We start from the raw sequence: 21,218 nt of genomic DNA, 5'->3' as shown, positions 1-21,218 counted from the left end.
GTCTATAATGAAATTAGTCTACTTATTATAAAAAAAGAATACAAATATATTCCTTTCTGTCTTTCTAAAGGCTTATAAGATAATGACATTACTATTCAATTTCTCTATCAATTTTATGCTGGCTGTTCATTTTTTGTATATGACACCAGCATCTAGCTGGCTTCGTTATACTTCATTTAATCAGTGCGCTATGAAAAGGAATATTTTTAATGTGTTTGTACATTCTTGCTCTACACTGTCATTTGTACTTATTAATAAGTACATTTTCTATTGAATCTAACGCAAGCAGATCAAACAAAACATACTTAGTAAATTGTAGACAGTCAAACACATTTACCAAGAATATTTTATTTTCAATTACCTAAGATCAGTGAGTAACATGACAAAGATAACAAAATGAAGTCATTTATTTTTTTAATGTAAAACACCTAGGCAGATGAGTTTCCCTAACTCATGCTGCACAGTCAAACAAAAATGTTCAATACATTCAAGTTAAAAAAAATCTAAAAATTGCTGTTTACAAATGCATCAAACTTGAATGTACAAAACATATTATATATTTTAGATCTTATAAAATATAAAAATTCCTCTTATTACTTGAGCATTTCAAATGGGAAAATTGTTGCATTTGTTGTATCAACATATACAAGACCCAGAAGCAGGCATATTTCTTTTAAAGTAAATAAAATTTGTAATAAAAACCACAATCATTTTAAAGAAGTTAAATATTCTTTGTATTTATCTCACTAACTTTATAAAAATTAAATGAGTAGAGTGTTAAAAAAAAATATTTGTAAAAACAAAATATAGATACCTGAAAATGATTGATACACAAAATTTATAACCCAAAAAAATGTAAAATTTATATTGATTAGAAATCACTTCAGTGCAATTGTATTTTTTTTAAACAAAAATAAATTGAGAACACCTATTTAAGTCCATCACAATTTGTGCTAAGAACATATCTGATTAAGAACAGCCTCACAGTCTCTGAAAAAATGCTGTTATGTCTCTGTTGTTGCAGGCTCCTGTCAGCTTCTTGACAGTCGCCCTCTCCCCTGCCTGCCTTTGAGTTATTCGCAGGTGGCAGGGTGTGCACAGGGTCCGCAGATTGTCAAGGTCACACATTCCCCCACCTTGCCAGACAGGAGTGATGTGGTCCACATGCCAGAACTGTAAGGAAACAAGTCAGACAACACAATGAAAGCAGCAGCATTTAGTTTTGTGCCACAGAATACTAGTACTCTGTTTATAAAAGTGATGATCAACTGAACATTGCAGTTAGTTATACAATAAGGATGGCCAATTGACCTGCCAAGTTTTAACACAATGGTGATAAGTTTAGGAGTTATTAAACAAGGATAACCAACTGACCGGTCCAATGAATTATTCAACAAGGATGACCAATTAACCTATCCAGTTAACTATAAACAAAAATGACCAACTGACCAGTCCAATGAATTACATATACAACAAAAAGATCAAATGCCCTGTCCAGTTAATATATACAATAAAGATGACCAACTGACCTGTCCAGCTTGTGGATGTTCAATCATCTTTTGTTTCTGCTTTGCTGTAAGCTCACTGTAGGGACTTTTATTAATAAGATTAAGTTTGACCTTTGCACCTTTAGTCACCCTGAAAGAAAACATGACAGAAAATGTACTTAGGTAATTATTTTTAAAGTTTTATTTTTGTTTACCTTGCTTATTTCAACTCACTCCTTATGCCTGTCTGTCTATTTGGTTTTGAGTTCTGTGTCTCCCTGGTCAAAATCGTTTCAGATCAGCATAATTATTCATTGTCAATGACAACACATGAATCAATCAAAAAATTTAACCAATTAGTTTATCAATGAGACAGCTATTTAATACATTTTGTTTGATATGGGCTTTTGTTGATTAAAGAGGAGTAAAAGTATACAAACTCTAACAGGATTAAAATTCCCTTAATAGTAATTTAATTTTATAAAAAAAAAACTGATACTAGACATGCCCTCCAATATTTGAGGTTAAAGTATATTAATAATATTCTTTTATTTATTCCTTTAACCTCACTATCAACTTACTCCATCTATCTGTCTGGTCAGAATCTTTTACATGTTATTTCTCACCCTTCTCATTCCCAGATGAAGATGAAACTTAAATTACTTTGCAAAATTATTCATTGTCACTGACAACAAAATGAATCAATACAAAAATTAATCAATCAGTATATTGATAAATTAAAAATTATTTACATGATTGATTCAAATAATTGATGCAATTTCAATATATATATATATATATATGTGAGTTGTTTTTTTTGTATTTAACTTGTTTCTGTTAAATCCATTCACTATTACACTTAAAGCCATGGTCATCAGAATGGATTTAGAATTGTTTATTAGACTATCCTTGCAGTACATTGTAAAGAGCAGATTGAGTGACATTGTTTTGTTTGAGGCTTCTTCAGAAATGTCCTAACCCAAACCTACTGCAGGATTCCCTCTCTTATGCTCATTGACCTTCTGAGCTTTTGACTGAACTGTCTTTAACTGTGTAGCTTAAGTAAAAAATAAATGTGTCAAGTTTTACCTTATTCTGTTATAGAAATTATCTGCATCAAACTGACAAAGTTTGCAAACACCTTTTTCAATTTCATAGATCTGGTCCCTGCAATAGCTGGCTTTAGTCAGTGTCTGTAGAAAAATACAGAAAACATATTTATATAAAATTGAAACAAAAATAAGGGTATATAAAGAAATAATAATAATAGGGCTTGTCTTCGAGTCCGAAGATTAATGAGGAATGCAATATTTCAATTAATGAAGTGCCCAGGAACATTAAATGGGCAGCACATCAAAACTATTTGAGATATATGGGTTTGAAAAAAAAAAATGGAAGAATAGACACAAGATATATTCATTCTTTTTTATTTTAATATTCTTTTTTTTTTACCCTGATACTTTCACCTTCTTCTTCGTTCTCATTTTTATGTTGGAGCATTCAGATGACTAGACCAATACATGAGATGAACTGCGCAGTGGTTTCCAAATCAGGGAGCTCTCCAGTTTTCTTTCTATTGGGGTGTTTTGGGGCCAGTGTCTTGTACAGGCCTCTTGGTAAAGAGAGGAGTTATGGAGGACAATACTTCCACCAATCATTGTCTTTTTGTTTTCTTTTTCATATTTTCATACTATTTTTATGTTCACCTGTGACTATTTCATCAATTAAGTTTTAAACTGATTAGAAACAACAATTTTTTTCTGGGTAGAGTCAAACTTATTGTAACTAATTGTTGGATATATTTCAATGTATTATTCCCTTTGAATAAGTTAAAAAATTACTCTTTCAAATAAACAAAATATTTTAATTCAGTTTAATGTACCCAATATTTATCCATACAAGGATACGAACAGAGCCTCAACTGCCAAGCATTCTCTGGGTTGGATACAGTCTTTGACATAAGGAGAGGATTGCTGTAAGGTTTCTGGCAATGAAGACACAGAGGTAGACCATCTTCTGTTACAGTCTGAGGACATGAAATGTTTTACAATAAATGGAAAATCATAAAAGACATTTATTCAGTAAAGACAACAGGAGACTACACTGAAACAAGAAAAGATCAAACAAGAAATGGTACAAAAAGAGATCTACAAAACTGCAAACATGCCAGAAAAAGAAGCAAAAATGTAAACATTACATGAAGACAAGTGAAGAGATGTGAGAACTCTCCCAAAAAATTTCCCATACAAAGTCTAGAAATTCCACACAGGTGGAAGAGGTGTATCAGAATTAACTCAAAGAGGCAAAGCTGTATGTTTTATGTAATGCGTTTTTATCATGTAGACAATATTATCAAAACTGAAACCTAATTCTAAGGCTCTAAATTAGCTGAATTTGTAAATGACAAGTCCATTCTGAATAGTATCCAGGAACAACTGAAATGACACGTTCTTGAACTTGTGTGATCCACAAGATGTGAATAAATGTAGAGAGAAAGGTTGAGGGAATGTAATGTGGCTTGATGAGAGATTAATAGTCAATAATTTTTTTTTTTTAAATATAAAAAAAACTGGAGAGAAAAAAACACTATTTTCTTCTGTTCAGTATTATCTAAAGTAAATATATATTGTTTGTCCATCATGGCTCAATGATGACCACCTTCATCATCCAGGGAGCTGAGGTGGTTGCTGTTTGGCTCACCTGAGCTAAACCTTGCAGTGATTCATTGCCTGAAGATTCTTGAGCTATAGCAGAAGACACTGTAGGCTCTTTACTTATAAATCTAATAGATCCTTGAACAGCCTTTGCCTTGTACAGAGCTGACTCCATAATATCTCCCTGTGTATTCAAAAATATTTTTACAATTAAAGCATACAGTGACCCTGATCTTAGTATTGAGTGAAGAATCACAAAAGTTAAATACAAAATGAAAGAAGTTGAAAACACATTAATAATTAGCAGAATGTTCATAGCATGACTAAAAATTGCAGAATGTAACAATTGCTAAAATAATTTTTGCACACATCTTACAGTGCACAAAAACCTGATAAGTCCAACACTAGTAGTTCTAAAAGTCTTGTCTATGCTATACTTCTCTTGTAGATATATTGAGCATAAAACATAGTTCTAGATGGTTTTTAATTGAATTATTGCCAAGGTGTTTTGTTGTTATTGTTTTCATAATGGTCAATTTTAATAAGCATTAGATAATATTTAAACTAGCAAGAGATGAATACCTTAGTGAGATATCGCTGTTTACTGCCTTTAACTGTCCTGACCTTGTTGTATGTAGCCAATGGACTGATAAACTTAAGTCCATTTTTGGCAATTAAGCGTCTCTTGGTTTCTGTTAAGCTGATTTTATACAGTCGATGAGAAATATTGAATGTCTAGTATCTATACTTAAAAATTTTACTAATGTCTAATAGAAACTAAAACAAGCAAGCTGAGATTTTAAAGATTATTTCTAGACTGAGTCAAAGATTTAAAGTTAAAAGGCAAAAATACTTTACAATATATTTTGTTATTATTGTTTAAAATGTGCTGCTTGAAGATGATCAAAGATGAATTGGTGTAAATAATGCAGGCTTTACAAAAAATTTTGGGACCATGAAGACCATTGATCTTCCTGTTGCTAAAAAAAAACTGCCTTCACAAGTCTTATACCTCCAATCCTCTAGTTTGCCAATTAATTGATAAACAATGAATGTGTTCTGTCAAAGCAACTGAACAAAATTGCATATATCAATTACTCTATTGGAAATGATATAATTAACACAACAGCAACAGGTTTGATGAAAAGGCATGTCCTTTGTCAGGTTTGTTAAGGGTAGTCAAAAACAATTTGAAAAACAGTTATATCAGTATACATCTCAACCTTTTGCTCAAACATTACATTTAAAATATGTGTGAACAAAAGAGGCCAACGTCTTAACTATTTGAATTCAAAATGAGTATTTACAATGAAATGATTCTGACATAAATCATACAAAGATAAATTACTAGCATTACATTTACATTGTGATGATAGTAATCAACATAAACAAAAATCATTATTCCACATCTTGAGGTAACATAATCATGACCATGTACACTAGCATTAAACGACGACCATCACACTGGCCCAAAACAGTCATTAGATAGGCTTGGATAAAGTAGTCTGGCTTAGCCTAGAACAACACTGAGACTAGTCCACTCCTATAACAGATAAAGATCACACGCTCTTGAACTAAATACTAACACATTGATAGTGAACAGAGAAAACTAATGTTTCAAAAGAATCTTTGAAAAAAATGACCAAAAGAACATAAGGCCTACAAAATCCAAAGGCAGCCTCCCACACATAGACAAGGAAAACATAGTATGTAAACAATAAACAATATCGAAACATTAAATAATAGAAAATACCAAACTGTGCAGATGAGCATGACATTGTTTAAACATATACTAATCTCAGGGTGGCACAAAATGAGAAAGTGACAACTTTTGATCACCTGAGGTTTAATGTGCAAAAAAAACTACAATTCTGAATTGACTGGGAAAATGCTGAACTGGCAGCATGAGAGCATTTAGAAAATGCTGGTTGCCTCATGGGACATTCAGTCTTAAACGACTAACTTACAGACACAAATAGTTGACATTTTAAGTAGCAGTACATCAGCAGTTCATACTTGCCTTGACCATTCCCTGACAAATTTCTGAAGCAGTTTCAAGTTTGGAGATAGCTGTAGTATTGATGGGAGTTCAGATAAATTTCCAAGTTCAATATCAATAGGAAGAAAACTTGCTTCTAATGAAAGACCATCCTTTTTGCGGAAATACATTAGAAAAAAAAACAACAAATGAATATAATATGCAGATAAATATATCATCAACCATGACAGCATGAAACTAGAAAAATAGATTCCTAGCTACGAGCAAAATATATTTTTAAAAAATTAATTTGTTGTTTTTAATTAATTTTGTTAAGGTATTTTATATATGTACAAGTTTCCCTTTCAGACCTTGCAATCTATAGGGCAGAAGATATAAAGGTCTTTCTGTGCCCATTGTTAATGAGGGTGTAATGTGGCCAGCACAATGTCCAACCACATTTACTTTTCCCCAACTATTATTTGTTAATATGTTTTACATGTTTCGGATGTTCCTTCAAGGTTGAAGATAATTTACTTCCTAGTTCAAACTTCCAGCAGTACAACAGGGGATAGCAGCAGGCAGAGTATGAACCCGGGTCATCCACAAGTACCTCAGGACCAGGCATCCACCCATCAGGTACCCATTAGAGCTGGGTGGACCCAAATCTTGAAATTGAACCTCCATTATATTATATATATATATATATTTATTTATTTATTTATCTAACAATTTATCATTAAATTTTATGCTCAACAATGTAATGGTCACTGAAATGTCTCTACAAAAACATTTGACTCAATTTCATACATTTCTAAGGATAGTATAAGCAGACTATCATTACAGATGTTTTCTAAGTGAAATTAAAGAGTGGAAAAAAAAATCACCTGATTGTAAACATAGATACGTCCAGTGTAAAGACTACAGCTAAACATCAGACTCTTACAAATATCATTACAAGGCTGATTCTGTAGCTGTTCTGTTTTATTGCTTGATGTATTGATATGGGGACTAACTCTGTTTGGAAGATCATGACTTTTTTCAGTAAATGATTTATAACAATGTTCAAGAGATTCTGTCAGAGACTTTTCCAAGGATTTTTCTTCATCAATATCATCAAACAATTCTTCTTCTTTGATAGATGATTCAGAATCATCAGATGACTTTGAGGATTTAATGGCTGTGTAGTTGGTATTTTCACAAGTTACTGTTTCTTTATTTTCATGAGAATCTTTTATTAAGGGCTCAGTAATTGATGATCCATTTAGGAATGATTCCAGCTTCTTTGAATGTGATGGAGATCTTTTACCACATCCATTTAACTTTTTACTCATGGGAGGAGCTTTGTGTTTTTTCGGGGTGCTACACATTTCACACAGGGATAAAGCAATGTGATTGTTAAAGGTACACACCTTACAGGACCAGGGTGTGTTGCTGTTATCCTCCTGAACCTCACCATCACCAGAAAAAAGTTCATCATTCTTCTCATTCACTAAAGCTTTCTTTCCTCCTGCTTGCTGCTTTATAGACAAAGAAATAACACAGTCTTGAGGTTGGCAGACATGATCCATTATGTTTTGCTTGTTCTGAGATTTGTGATCATTTTTTCTACATTCATTTTCTAAATCCATTTTCACTGTTTGATCATTTAAATGCTTCTTATGAGCTTCTACATTCCCATCAGCATGTAAATTATTCATTTTCTTCTTTTTATAAGTAAATTTGTTTTTTAATGATTTAATAGTAAAGTCATTATCATCATCATCACTAATGACAACTACATCTGAAGATGTGTGCCCTTTGCTCTGTAAATCTAATTTGCCATTGTCAGTTTTTAAAATCTGTTTTGAAAATTTCGATGTCTGGTGTGTATCCATTTCCGAAAGTTTTCTTTTCTTTGTAGGAGGTTTTAAATCACATTGTTTTGTTGGAGTGAAAAATTCCAAAATTGAACTTTGATCAGCTTGCTGTAAAAGAAAAAAAATAAAACAAAGATAGATAACTGATTTGAACTATCTTAAAAATGTAAATAATTCAAAAAAATAAATGCTTTCTGACAATTTTTCTGCAATCTAAATTATTTGGTTAATTAGTTTTTAAAAATTGTCTTGTTTTTTATTTTTGTTTTGAACACTTTTAAATGTAGCATTATCAAAACATAACATCCTAATTGATAGCTTCTTATTATTTGTCATGGTGTTAAAGAAAAACAACAATGGACATAGATATTTAGAACAAGAACTGAAAACAACAATTGAGAATAAGAAGGATTGAGAGCATAAAGAATCGAGAGCATTGTTTGAAACTAATGAAGAGTATGTGTCTCAAAATAAATTGTAAGTATATTTTTACAAAGCTTATATCAACCCACTCTGTCGTACAAATTTTGAACACATCATTTCTCCCACTTCCCAATGTTGAATGAAGTTGAAACTTTGCACATTTATTCATTGTTCCTAACAAAACATGAATCGATCAAAACATGAACCAATTAGTTAATGAAATAGAAGTAATTAATTAATTTTGTTTAACATAAAAAGGGGAAATAAATCTTTCAATAGTGATATATATATATATATATATATATATATATGGCTCTAAATGTGGAGTTCTTCACCTTAGATAAACTTTGTGTTTTTTTATGCATATTTTAAAAATATTTTGCTTGATATAAAATTACATATTTGGAAAACATTTGGATCACTTTCGAAATAACTCTTAAATAATTCATAAAATTCAAATTCATGTCTGCAAAAAAAAGTTTTGTTTAATAACATACAAATAGTTAAATGTCAATAAATAACCTCACTACAGAGTCAATAACATAATGTAAAAGAAAATCTTTTTACTCTAGAATTTCGAACTATGTCAGAAATGTTCAGTTGGCTGTCATCTGCTTTGGGCTCCCACATTTCAGCATTGGACAAAAGATCTATTTGATCTTTGTTTCCATCAGTGAGCTCTATCTGTTTCCTCCGTCCAGTCAAGGCAGTGCTTGTTACCACTGTCTGATATGTACACAAAAATATTTTTAATTGTATGCTGATCAAAGACCTTTAATTAATTCTTTTTTATAAAATAAATCATTTTAATAAGCTTTAAAGATTACAATAAAGTGTTTCTCAGAAATTTCTTTTTTTTTTCAGGGTGTGGTGAAAAAGAGGTTAAGGAAACAAAAAACAAAAAAACAATTGTTTTTCTACCATAAGGGTATGGTGGTTAAGCACTTCTGAACCAAGTGGCCTCAGGTTTGAATCTTAGTAAAGAATGGGATTTGATACTTTTTTGGGCACCCCTGAGTCCACCAAACCAGGTACCTGACATTATTTTTGAAAAGTAAGGGCGGAGGGTCATTGTGCTGGCCACCTAAAACCTTCATGAACCATGTCCAAAGAAACAAATGACATTTACATCATTTGCTCCATAGATTGCAAGTTTTGAAAGAGAAACTTTACTTCCTTCTACCATGTGGTGCACCAACAATGTTTGCAAATGAAGCATTTTATTTCAGGATTCTAGACATTGTAAATTATCTCATGTAACAAGTGCAATATAGATATATTGCAATATGGGGCAAGTCTTAAGGCTTATACCTCATTTCCATGAAGATGTGATTGCTTGAACGTATTGAGTAGAATTCAGAATATTGTTTGCAACAGTCAGCAAATTTTAGTATAACTGTTTTTGATACTTTAAATGGCTTAGCCAATAAATGTGTATCCTACTTATACAATGTTACATCATATCAACTAAACTGAAGCTAGTGGAGTATTATGAGAGATGCAAATAAACTGTAATGCATTAATACAAACCTTTTTACAAACAGCTGCCCAGACCCACTCGTCCATGGTTCCCTTGGCAACCAGGTAATGCACGGGTAAGCTACATGTTTGTCCGATACGGTGAGCTCGATCTTCACACTGCATCATTACACCTGGAGTCCAATACAACTCAGCAAATACAACCAATTTAGCTGCAGTAAAAGTGAGACCCTGAAAAGAGAAACATACTTTATTTACTGTAAGACTTCTCCCAATGCAGATAAATTTGTTAGAAACATGTTGGGTTTTTTTTTGGTTACTCAATGAATGTGGGGAAAAAATGTTCAAGCTTAATACTTGAAGAACTGCTTGGATGTGTAGCATGGATTTGCAACTGTCTTCACATATCAACAGTGGTCTGAGTTTGAACCCTACTTATTTGTCTGGATTTGTTATCTACATCTTACCAAAGCAAACATGGAGGACATCAGTGGAATAAGAAGGAAAGATGGCAGGATGTACATGGACCCAACTGAGTGGAATAGCCCAGAATAGAATCTGACAGCGGAGCATGAAGGCAACTATATGCTCTGATCGGATTAAAGCAAGTATTATCTACATTTCTGAAGGAATGTATGAAACTTTATAAACAAGGAATATCATAAAAATAAACTAGAAATTAACTATTGTTAGCACAACTGAAATAAACTGTCAGGGGTAGATTTACAACAAGACTAAGATCCAAATATATATAATACTAACTATGTCTCTAGTTTGTGAAGTGGGCTTAACTAAATGTATGTAACCCATGCTCAACAATTATATAAGGTCAATGTAAACAATTTTTTGAACAGATTACACAAATTAAGTTCTAAATGATCTAAAGTCAACTCACCACACCAGCAGCAAGTATACTCAATATAGCCACACGAGTGTCCGGGTCTGACTGAAACTGTGACACGCATTGCTGAAACAAGATTCCATTGAAGTCTAACATCAACATGTGAATCAAAGTATCCTTATAAGTACCAACTTTGTAAACATTCTACAAGCTCATCCATCACTGTTGACCAACCTGCCTGTCCACACTTTTTGTAGTGCCATCTATTCGAACAAATTTGACATTTTTCTCCCAAAGAGCTTGTTCTATTCCATTCATCATGTCATGGTGGTATGCGAAAACCAAAAATTTGAGATCATCTGAGTCACAGAGCATCTCAATGTATTCTCTAACTGGTCCAATCTATATTCAACAGAAATAATAAGTGAGTTCATTAGAAGTAATTACAAATAAAAATATCTGAGACTACAGTAGAAAGAATCAGTGAACAGAGCTATAAGTCATAGCCTTAGAAGATTAAGGAAGAGTGCAGTATTTCACATGCTTTGCAAGGCAGACCCATGCAAGACCTACATATTTTGTCATATGTGATGAAGATGTTATAACAGCATTAGACCTTTTCTATATAGAACTGAGGTCTAATAACCATACAAAAGGTTTTTGAGATGAATTTTTGTTGAGAGATTAAACCCTGGTTTAAAGACTTCTGAAAAACTGATATTTGCATCAGTAAGATGGTTATCTATTTCTTTTGACACTAATGCATCATTGGACACAATGCTGCCCAGATATGTAAAGTAATATGGACTTTTATAAGAATGGTGATTAACAATAGCTGTAGTTAAGTAAAACCCAATGCTGCAGTGACCAGAGTGAAATGTGTGGCTGATCAGCAAAAAACACTAGGCTACGTATCAAGGTAGCTCAAGTTCGAATCCAGACTCAAGATGAGTTGTGTTTACTGAGTGCCTGAAGGCAGCAAGGAAAAATTCTCCCAGATACCCCATATCCCATCCAAGAGATTGGGCCATAGCACAATGAGCATGCTTTAAGCATGAAGGTTGCACTACATAAAAGCTATTTTTCTCACTGCTGCTTTAAGCATTTAGAGATGTTACATGCTGATCAAAAATGAAAATTTCAACAAAATTTTATCCTTTGACGAGTTTTAATGCTATAACAAAAAAATTACAAAGCAGCAATTGATGCTCAAAATGCAGAGAATCACTTGACAGCATTGGGAAACCGGGAAAGTGATGATGATGCTTCTAATGAGCTGACAATGCAGAATGCTAGAAAATGCATTGAAATTTTGTGCCACTATTTCATACATAAGGGAAATGAAGGCAGTCCCACTTTCTGCATTTGATAATTGTGATGATTTTGAAATTTGTTAAGTGCAGTCCATCAGAATGGATAATTTCTTCAAACAGAATTTAGTAAGAACTTTTAATATTGTTTTATGCTAAATATCTTGTACATTGTGTTGTAGACCCTTTCAAAACATTTGTTTGCACATTTATTTAAAATTATTTTTCAATGAACAAGGTTGTAGGTTTGTTATGTGTATAAATGTTAAATAAATATTTAATTGTTACACAAATTAAAGCAGGCCATGCTTTGAAACAAGGCATATTCATGCAAGCCGTGTGGTATGTTCTTTAGGCTGTCATCCTGATGGGTTTTTTACCCTGTCTGCTATTACCCCCATCGTCCTGCAGATTTGGAATAGCTTGAAATAATCTTAATCCAAAACATGTAAATCAAATAAACAAACAATTGTTTTAGGACCACAATGATGTGGTGTTCCTGATGTTCCTTGAGCCAACACTGTGCTTGTTAAAATAGACCCTTAACCAAACACTGTGTTTGTTAAAATAGACCCTTGAGCCAACACTGTGTTTGTTATAGAAATCAAAATATTATTATAATTATTTTGATCTTATTAATAACTGAATTTACATACAAAAAGTTATTGGGTATGTTGGTCCAGTGTTAAATATCTTACTTTGGCATCACCACTGAGTTTATAGAGATTTGAAATTTGACTGAATATGCTCAACTCTTGTTTGGAGTTGCCTTCCTTGTCAAAACTGTTGTCTCTTACTAACTCTTGTGCCTCTGCAGCCTGAAAAATGCTTTGAACTTCTTTATTTCCTTGGTGGATTTGTTTCCTCAACTCTGAAAATTTATCCAGTATTTCCTGATTAGGAATAGAAATTAAATAGTATTTGAAACATTGTGATTAAAAAAAATGGATCAAGTACATGCTTCAAGAAAATGTAAAACAATAAATAAAAAGTAATAATAAACTTTGAATTGTTTTACTGCTATTTTAAAGTTTGAATATTTCACAGCTATTATAAAGTTTGCATGTCTAATGGCTCTTATGAAGTTTGAATATTTCACAACTTATATAAAGTTTTAATGTTTCACCGCTATCATAAGGTTAGAATGATTCAGCCATATTACAAAGTATAATTGTTTTACCACTATTGTAAAAATTAAATGTTCTATTGCTATTACAAAGTTTAAATGTTTCAATGCTACTATAAAGTTTGAATCATGTTTTACTTCTATTATTAAGTTTTAATGTTTTACTGCTACTATAAAGTTTGAATGTTTTAGTGGTTTTAATGTTTTACTTCTATTATAAAGTTTGAATATTTCACTGCTACTATAAAGTTTTAATGTTTCCCTGCTACTATAAAGTTTGAATAATTCACAGCTATTATAAAGTTTGAATAATTTACTGCTATTATGAAGTTTGAATCTTTCACTGCTATCACTAAGTTTAGGTACCTGACAATAGTTGGGGAAAGGTAAAGGCAGCTGGTTATTTGCTGCCCTCATGACACCCTTTACATTATCTGCCTTATACATTGTGAGGTGTGAAAGAAAACTTAAGTTGTTTTTTTACTTTAGAACACCATATTTACTATAGTTAAGCACCACCTACTACTTCTCTCTAGAAGTAGATTTCCAATAAATCTAGAAATAAAATCTAGTTCTACTAGAAATTACATAGAAAATGTAGACTAAAATCCACTGTTTAGTCTAGATATTCTCTAATAGAAGAGAAATAGATTTACCTAATTCTCTACACTAAAGGGGACTAATTCATCTGTACAATTTCTTTCCCTTGTTCAATACCAAAGAAAATGACTAATTACCAATAATTATTAACTAATTGGTTAATTTTTTAAATTGATTCTTGTTTTTTACGGTACAAGAAATAATTGTGCAAACTTAATTAGAGATTGGGTGTGGGAGAAATAAGGTGTACAAAAATTGTACCAGACAGACAGACAGACGGCGTGAGTTGATATAAGCTTTGTAAAAATATATTCATATAGCTAACCTTTTTCAATGCAGATGCTTTCAATTCAAATAAAATCCTCTGCCTCTGTTTTGGAGGAAGCTCTGTCAAAACCTCTGACTTTTCTCTTCTGATCATTAACATATAGATCTGTCAGTTTCTTTTGTAGCTCTTCTAAGTTGCTAGCCCCACTGCATCATAAAGATGAAACCAAAATCTAAAGTTATTTATACTCATTTCTATTTTCCTACATTGTCTAAAACCAATTAATAATAAATATCTAAAGCTTAGATTCTCTCTACAATACAGACAGAATTAAGTTTACCTGTTTCTGTGATTAGGATATGGTTTAACTAGCCCTATCACCAATAGCCCTTTTTTTCTCCAGCTAATAAAGTACCCATTAAAATCTAAAGGAAACTCATTTTTTTATTTGTATATCACAACATTCAAGCTTATAGCATTTTTAGTGCGCTATGCTCCAATCTCTTTTGTGGACCAGTGGGGGGATGGGGTATCTTAGAGGTTTCTGTGCTGCCTTTAAGCACCAAGCAAACACAACTGTGCGCAAGTCAAGATTCGAATTCAAGCCCCTTGATAGGTGGCCAAGCAGTTTTTGCCAATCAGCCACATAGCCCAGTCCTTTACTATAATTCTACTCAGGATGAATCCATCAGGACTCAAACAGAAGAATGTGTGCATATTAGTTGGATCACTTCAAATTACTATTTTCTCTACAAGTTTATCGGGGCATGGTGGTGAGTGTTAAAGCACATGGCTTCAAAACCAAGAGGTCGCGGGTTCAAATTTTGGTGAGTCCACCCAGCTCTAATGGGTACCAGACATTAGTTGGGGAAAGTTAAGACAGTTGGTCGTTGTGCTGGCCACATGACACTCTCATGAACCATTGGCCAAAGAAACAGATGATCTTAACATGATCTGCCCCATAGATCAAAAGGTCTAAAAGGGATACTAAAAGTAATTATGTTTATGTTGCAAAAAGCCATTAGTAAATCTATTTTGTTCAGCTACAGCAAGATGTTAATACTATACATAAACTCACTCAATTTTCCTCTTTCTGAACTTTCCATAAAACACAGTGTGAGCATCACAGTATCTGTCTGCAAACTGCCAGAAGGTTCCAAACTTTTTCGGACATATAGCATCAATTTGAGAGTACAGCTAGATAGATAAAACCAAAAGTAAATGTTCAAACCATGGGCTGTTGTATGTTATATTCTTGAACATAATAATTTAGATGTAATTTTGTTTTCAAAAAAAGTACTGAAACAAAAATTAGGAACAAAATAAAAATTCAAACATTGATTACTCCCCCTATAATAAACCTTTTTCCCATCCCAGCAATACTAAAGTAGTGGTAATTTCACCCACTAACTACACTTCATATCAAGGATATTAAAACAAAAAATATATCTGGTTGTAGGGGAATGAATATATGATAAGAATAACATAGACATACTAGTATGTCACAATTAATGATAATTTTTTTTAGTCTTTTACATATTGATGGGGGATTGAATTTTTTTTACTGTCGATTTCAAATCTCAGGATTATCATACAAAAGATTATACGCTTTTTTTTTTTTACTGTATTCTAATAAATCTATACAGGTCTTTCTTATGGGCAGAATGCTATAACCAAATGTAACTAGCCAAGATGTAATGATTCAGATATCTTTTTTAAAAAAGTCATTTTATATTCTCCATTTATCAGATTATTATGACTAGATCTTTCTAACAATAAACAACAAAAATACTATAAGACTTCCCACCTCAACAGGTTTAGCCAGTGCAGGCGTACCAGAAAGTAATATTCTTCTTTCTGCAGACTTGATGAGTGGAATAATGACTTTACAGGACAAACTTTTATGATTTTTCAAATAATGTGACTCATCGCAGATGACAACTTTAAACTTGCAGGACTCAATGGCCTCTCTCAAAACTTTGCTGGATGGCAGTCTCAGTAAACCATATGTGACAATGGTTATCAAACTGTTGGCTATCCCACTGTGCATATTCATATATAAAAAAGATTAATTTGAAAATGTATAATTAAAGCTACAGGGAAATGTATTTCCATTGATTAAAATAACCTAGCACATTAGCACATTTCTTATTTCATGAGTTGTATGTAAGCCAGACATTAAGCTTATCAAGATTGACAACAGTTTGGAGCAAAAAAACATAGGTTAGGTCCACAGAGGGCAAGCATAAAGGAGAATTCCTTGATCTCAGATGGTAAACACACCAAAAGTAGAAAAAAAAAGGCTAATTACGCTGCAGTATATGTTGATTCTATGTGGACCTGTGTTAGTCAGATGAGAAGTTGCAAAGGGAAAAGACAATCTCTTGAGGCATAAAATATCACTGGCAGACAGATTCCATATGTTAGAACAAATTCATACAAATGCTCCTTCTTCCATAGTGCCTGAATCAGACAGAAAAACCGATTGCTTGGCAGAGTTTTAGTCTCTGATTAGCATACAGAACTAGATTACTAGATTAACACATGGATATGTGTAGGATGTAATTAAATTCTTTTTTTTTTCAATTTATAAGATAGGAAAAGATACAACTCAGCCACCAAAGCCAAATTTTAAGTAACTAGTTAAGTCATTGTAAATTATATTTATGTTTAGTTTTATAAAGAACTTTTTAACAAATAATAACAAAGAACTAACCTTGCATCAGATCCACAATGAACTAAGTTTATATGATGTGGTAAAACATCTGGTAACCACTTTTCAAGCTCTTCAATCCAACAGAATTTCAATGATGATGGTACAATGATTAGAAGAGGCCATTCATCTCTGTAATAGTATGCCACTGATATTGCTTGAAGAGTTTTGCCAAGACCCATCTGTTTGATGATTGATTCATGAATGAATAATCTTTTTAACATTTTAAAATATATCACTAATATTTTCTGACTATATAATTAGGAATCAACAAAACAAATACAAATTATTTACCTCATCAGCTATGAGACAACTGAAATAAATAAAGTTTTTTTTTTTACATTTTTTAATTTTGGCATCTATTCAGTTATATTGTATCAGAAACAAATTATACTATATATATAATTTTAGGTGTCTTTTAAATCCAAGATCTATAAAAATTATGAAATCAGAAAAAATGTAACTCAACTTAACTTTCAAGTAATTATTTTACAATATCATTTCAATTAGAATCAATGGAGAAAAGAATAAACAATGGGCAAATGAAGAGAGCTGTCACAGGATTGGTTATCTTTTGTTGAGGTCATTTTTTGTTTCCTTCTATCATGTGCCTAAGTTTAATTTAACTTCATAAACAAATGCTGCACCATTTTATATTTACTAAAGACTTATAGATTTTTCAAGCTATTGTAGATTTGCTCCAAGCTTGATTGCAGAGTAGGCAACACCAAATAACAATGAGCTTATAATATCAATAAGTATATAAATATATATTTGAAAAATCAGAATCAGCTCCAGAGGATGGGTGAAGTCAGTGTTTATTGGAATAAAACGTGATCTCAATGTTCAAGAAAGAGCACTTGACAAATTAAGATAAAGTGAAAGATGACAACCAAGAGAAAAGTTATTAGTGGCACGATCATAATTATTCTACTTATATTATCTCTCAAAAGATTTCCACTACTTCAGCAACACCTTTGCCTTTGATGATAATGTCAGGTGGTATGTATGCATAGGAAAATAAGTAGTCCAGTATTCGAACCCTTCCTGTTGACATTCACAGTCATCCTGCAGGAGGTTTGGACTAGGATGTAATTGTCTTCAAAACATTTGAGGGAGCATTGGAAACATGTAAAACATTTTACAAATAGAAGCAAAATAACTGAAAACACGCCCATAGATCTAGCATTTTAGTACTTATTTAAATAGAATATTCTCCATAATAATGAAAAGGGTAGGGGGACAAAAAAATATTTAATTGGGTATGAATTAACTGGGGATGAAGTGACCAGGTATGAAATGATTGGACACCAAAAACAAGGGGAAAAAAATAAGTTATATATGTCTTTATGGTATGGTTCTGAGCCTATGCTCCCTTAACTCTTTCAGTGTGGCGTTATTCTCAGTGAGTAACTTTGCTTGCGCTGGTCAGTGCGGCGTTACTCTCAGCGATTAATTTGGTTTATAATATTTATTTCACTTCTCAGCGAGTAATTTGGTTTATAATATTTATTTTTTTATGTTAAACTTGTTGTTTCTCTTTTTTTTTTTAATTTCCCGGATGTCGGAGTGATTGTTCTTTTTTTTTGATAGTAAATTTGATGCAATACCAACAAATCAGGAAAAAATAGACAACATTATGTTAATGGTTCCTCTTTTCTAGTTTATTTACCGGGACCTGAAAAATGTAAATAATACAATTTCTTAGTGCATTTGTTCATCTTTTATGAAATTTAAAGTCATTGAATGTGTTAAGTATTGTGATTTTTTAATTTTTATGGATTAAATGTTAATTAAAAGGTTAGATCTTTTAGTATATTTTTTATGAATTTTTTAAACAGTTTCTTTTACCGTACTCAGTTTAAAATTGATGAAAAAAATTTTTGTTTGAATAATTAATTTAATTTACTATACTTTTGTAGCCATTCATTTTCCTTTTAAAAAAATAAATAAAAAATGTTAGATTATTTAATAAAATAAAAAAGTTATAGTTGTTTTAGTAACTCCCCCCCCCCCCCCCCCACTTGAAAATTTGTGTTCGTTCTGGAAAACTCCATTTTTTCTATCAAAATAATTCACACTGAAAGAGTTAAGAAAATTAAAAACTAAACCGTGACAGAAAGTAAGTTAAACCAAGCATAAATATATATTTTTTTAAACAATTGCCTGTAATGCAGAGCAACAGTGGACGGAGGGGTTCGAAATTTTGTCCCTTGTCCGAGTCAGAAGCACATACCATATGACCAGGAGATAGGATTTCTAGATATAAAATTCTGTGCACTTTAAGTAAACATAATGAAACAACAGAGTAAATTCAAATAAAATGTTAGATGAAATATTTGAATCTCTGTAAAATCAGAATAAAAAGTAGAAGATGATGGTGAAATGATTGTTAAGTTTCCTAGGAAATTGTTTTAAAATATGACTCATAATTATGCTATATATAATAACTATGCCATGTTATGTACTATAAGAGACAATATTGAAAATATAACCCAAAAATCTGACTACATTCCAACAGAGCTCAAGGAAATAGTGAACTCTTTTCTACAAACTCATTATCCTAGCAATCTATGGATCAGAGTTTACACAGATGGCTCATCTCATAAAGCCACCACAAATGAGCTGGAATATTCATCGAATGGCCCAATGGAGAAAAACTAGAAAAATCCATTGCAACTGGAGAGCTCTCTGACAGCCACAGAGCAGAAAGGAAACCATTAGAACTAGCTGCTACCATGCTAGCAAATCATACAAGTACCCCACACAGTCAGATTGTCTTTCTAATGATGCAAAAACAATACTCCAAAGCTCGGAAAACTCTGAATCCTCCAATATAAAACTACTCAGGACAGCACTTATAAAGCTCAACAACAACAGCAAAAAAATGGTTATTCAATGGATACCAACACTAGAAGGAAATGAGAAGGCTGACACACTCCCCAAGAGTGGGAGAACAAACTCACAATTAAACCTTGCACTCTATCCGGAAGAAATGAAGAAACTAATAGTAAATAAAATAAATGAGAAATGGACAAGCTCTCATCCGAATCACAAGAAATATGATGCCTATTATAAGCTATCTTGACAAGATCAACGTCTAATCTTTTGACTCAGGACCGGACACAACAGAATTAGACAACATATGTACCGGAAGCTCAAAATTGGAACCAGTGAAATCTGCCCATGTGGAGTGTCACCAGAGAATGCTGACCATGTCTTTCAAAACTGCTCTCTCTACCAAGAGGCACGTACAAGACACTGGCCCTAAAACACCCCAATAGAAAGAAAACTATATGGAGAGCTCCCTGATTTGGAAACCAATGCGCAGTTCATCTCATATATTGGTCTAGTCATCTGAACGCTCCAACATAAAAATGCAAACAAGGAAGAAGAAGAAAATCAAAAGTGTGTAATAAAACTTTTTTATTTGTCACAAAAGTCTATTAACATTTAGAAAATACCCTGAAAATACCCTGAAAAAAAGCATCAAACAAGAAAAAAATAAAATACTTTAAAAAAAAAAACAAAGCTTATACGAAGTGTAATTGTATCAATTGGTTTGGATCAGTCATATAATTACATTTGTAATAGATCTAGACCAACAACAATAAATCTGCGATAAGAAATATTTTTTTACCAATTGTCTTTGTTTAGCACTATTTCATGCTTTTAGCTTTCTCAACACTAATAGTAATAATACCCTACTATGATCCCATCACTTATCTGGACCAGTTGGAAAAAATGGGGGAGGGGGGGGAAGATAGGGATATCTGGAGGAATTTTAACATAATCGCTTTTTAAAAGCATTTATAAAAAAAATAGTAAACTGAATTTGAACTCATGGCTCAAGCCTCCTCAAGCCAACATACTAACCACTCTTGCTATGAGTAGTGAGGTATGTTTATCTATTTTTTGTTTCAATCTTAGTTTAAAGTGGCGAAATATAAAGGGTATACCATCACTTCAGTCAAGGACTCAAGTACAATGTGAAATGTAACAAATTCTTATGACAGTAACTAAGTGTGAGTAAGTGAGTAAATGAGTAAAAAAAAAAAAAGTAAGTGACGAGTAACTAAGTCTCAGCATGAGTAAGTCAGTAAGTACTTAAAAAGTAAAGACTTAGACTTAAACTTAAAGTAGATCTATAATCTTATTATTCTTATCATTCTTAATCATTCTATGATCTACTATCTAGCCCTAGCCCTAGCCTAGGCAATCTAGCTAGTAGTACTAGATCAGTAGATGTCAATAACATCACATTTCACGGATTCTTCATAACTTACCAACCATTTTTTCCAATGGCAAATTCCACCCCTTCTTTTTGAAACGGCATAAGCTTTTCATAAAGTTTTCTAGGTAATTTTGATAAAACATTTTCATTATATTCATATTTACGCGGCACATCCATTTTCTAGTTAAGTATAGTATTGTAGAATATCCTGTTACAGTTTTTATAAACTAACTTTGAACTTTGACC

At 32.2% G+C, this 21,218-nt stretch overlaps 1 protein-coding gene and 1 long non-coding RNA gene across 2 annotated transcripts; one reads left to right on the top strand and one right to left on the bottom strand.

Moving 5' to 3' along the window:
* Positions 1 to 328: 328 nt before the first annotated feature.
* Positions 329 to 21,176, bottom strand: LOC106056854 (DNA annealing helicase and endonuclease ZRANB3-like). The gene is given in 20 exon segments (XM_013213743.2): positions 329 to 1,173; positions 1,530 to 1,638; positions 2,577 to 2,680; positions 3,370 to 3,513; positions 4,188 to 4,325; positions 4,724 to 4,841; positions 6,162 to 6,292; positions 7,007 to 8,086; positions 8,969 to 9,127; positions 9,932 to 10,111; positions 10,776 to 10,847; positions 10,956 to 11,123; positions 12,730 to 12,924; positions 14,083 to 14,184; positions 14,186 to 14,231; positions 15,104 to 15,222; positions 15,833 to 16,067; positions 16,742 to 16,920; positions 17,033 to 17,051; positions 21,025 to 21,176. Coding segments are annotated over 20 exon segments (3,615 nt in total). The 5' UTR covers positions 21,150 to 21,176; the 3' UTR covers positions 329 to 981.
* On the top strand, positions 6,635 to 9,938 carry LOC106056855 (uncharacterized). Its single transcript, XR_001215767.2, has 3 exons — positions 6,635 to 6,758; positions 8,325 to 8,455; positions 9,266 to 9,938. It is a non-coding gene; the product is annotated as an uncharacterized LOC106056855 (long non-coding RNA).
* Positions 21,177 to 21,218: the final 42 nt, after the last annotated feature.

The sequence above is a fragment of the Biomphalaria glabrata genome, chromosome 3 (assembly GCF_947242115.1).
Source record: "Biomphalaria glabrata chromosome 3, xgBioGlab47.1, whole genome shotgun sequence".
NCBI classification, from domain to species: Eukaryota; Metazoa; Mollusca; class Gastropoda; family Planorbidae; genus Biomphalaria; species Biomphalaria glabrata.
This window is presented reverse-complemented; position numbering and strand designations above follow the sequence as displayed.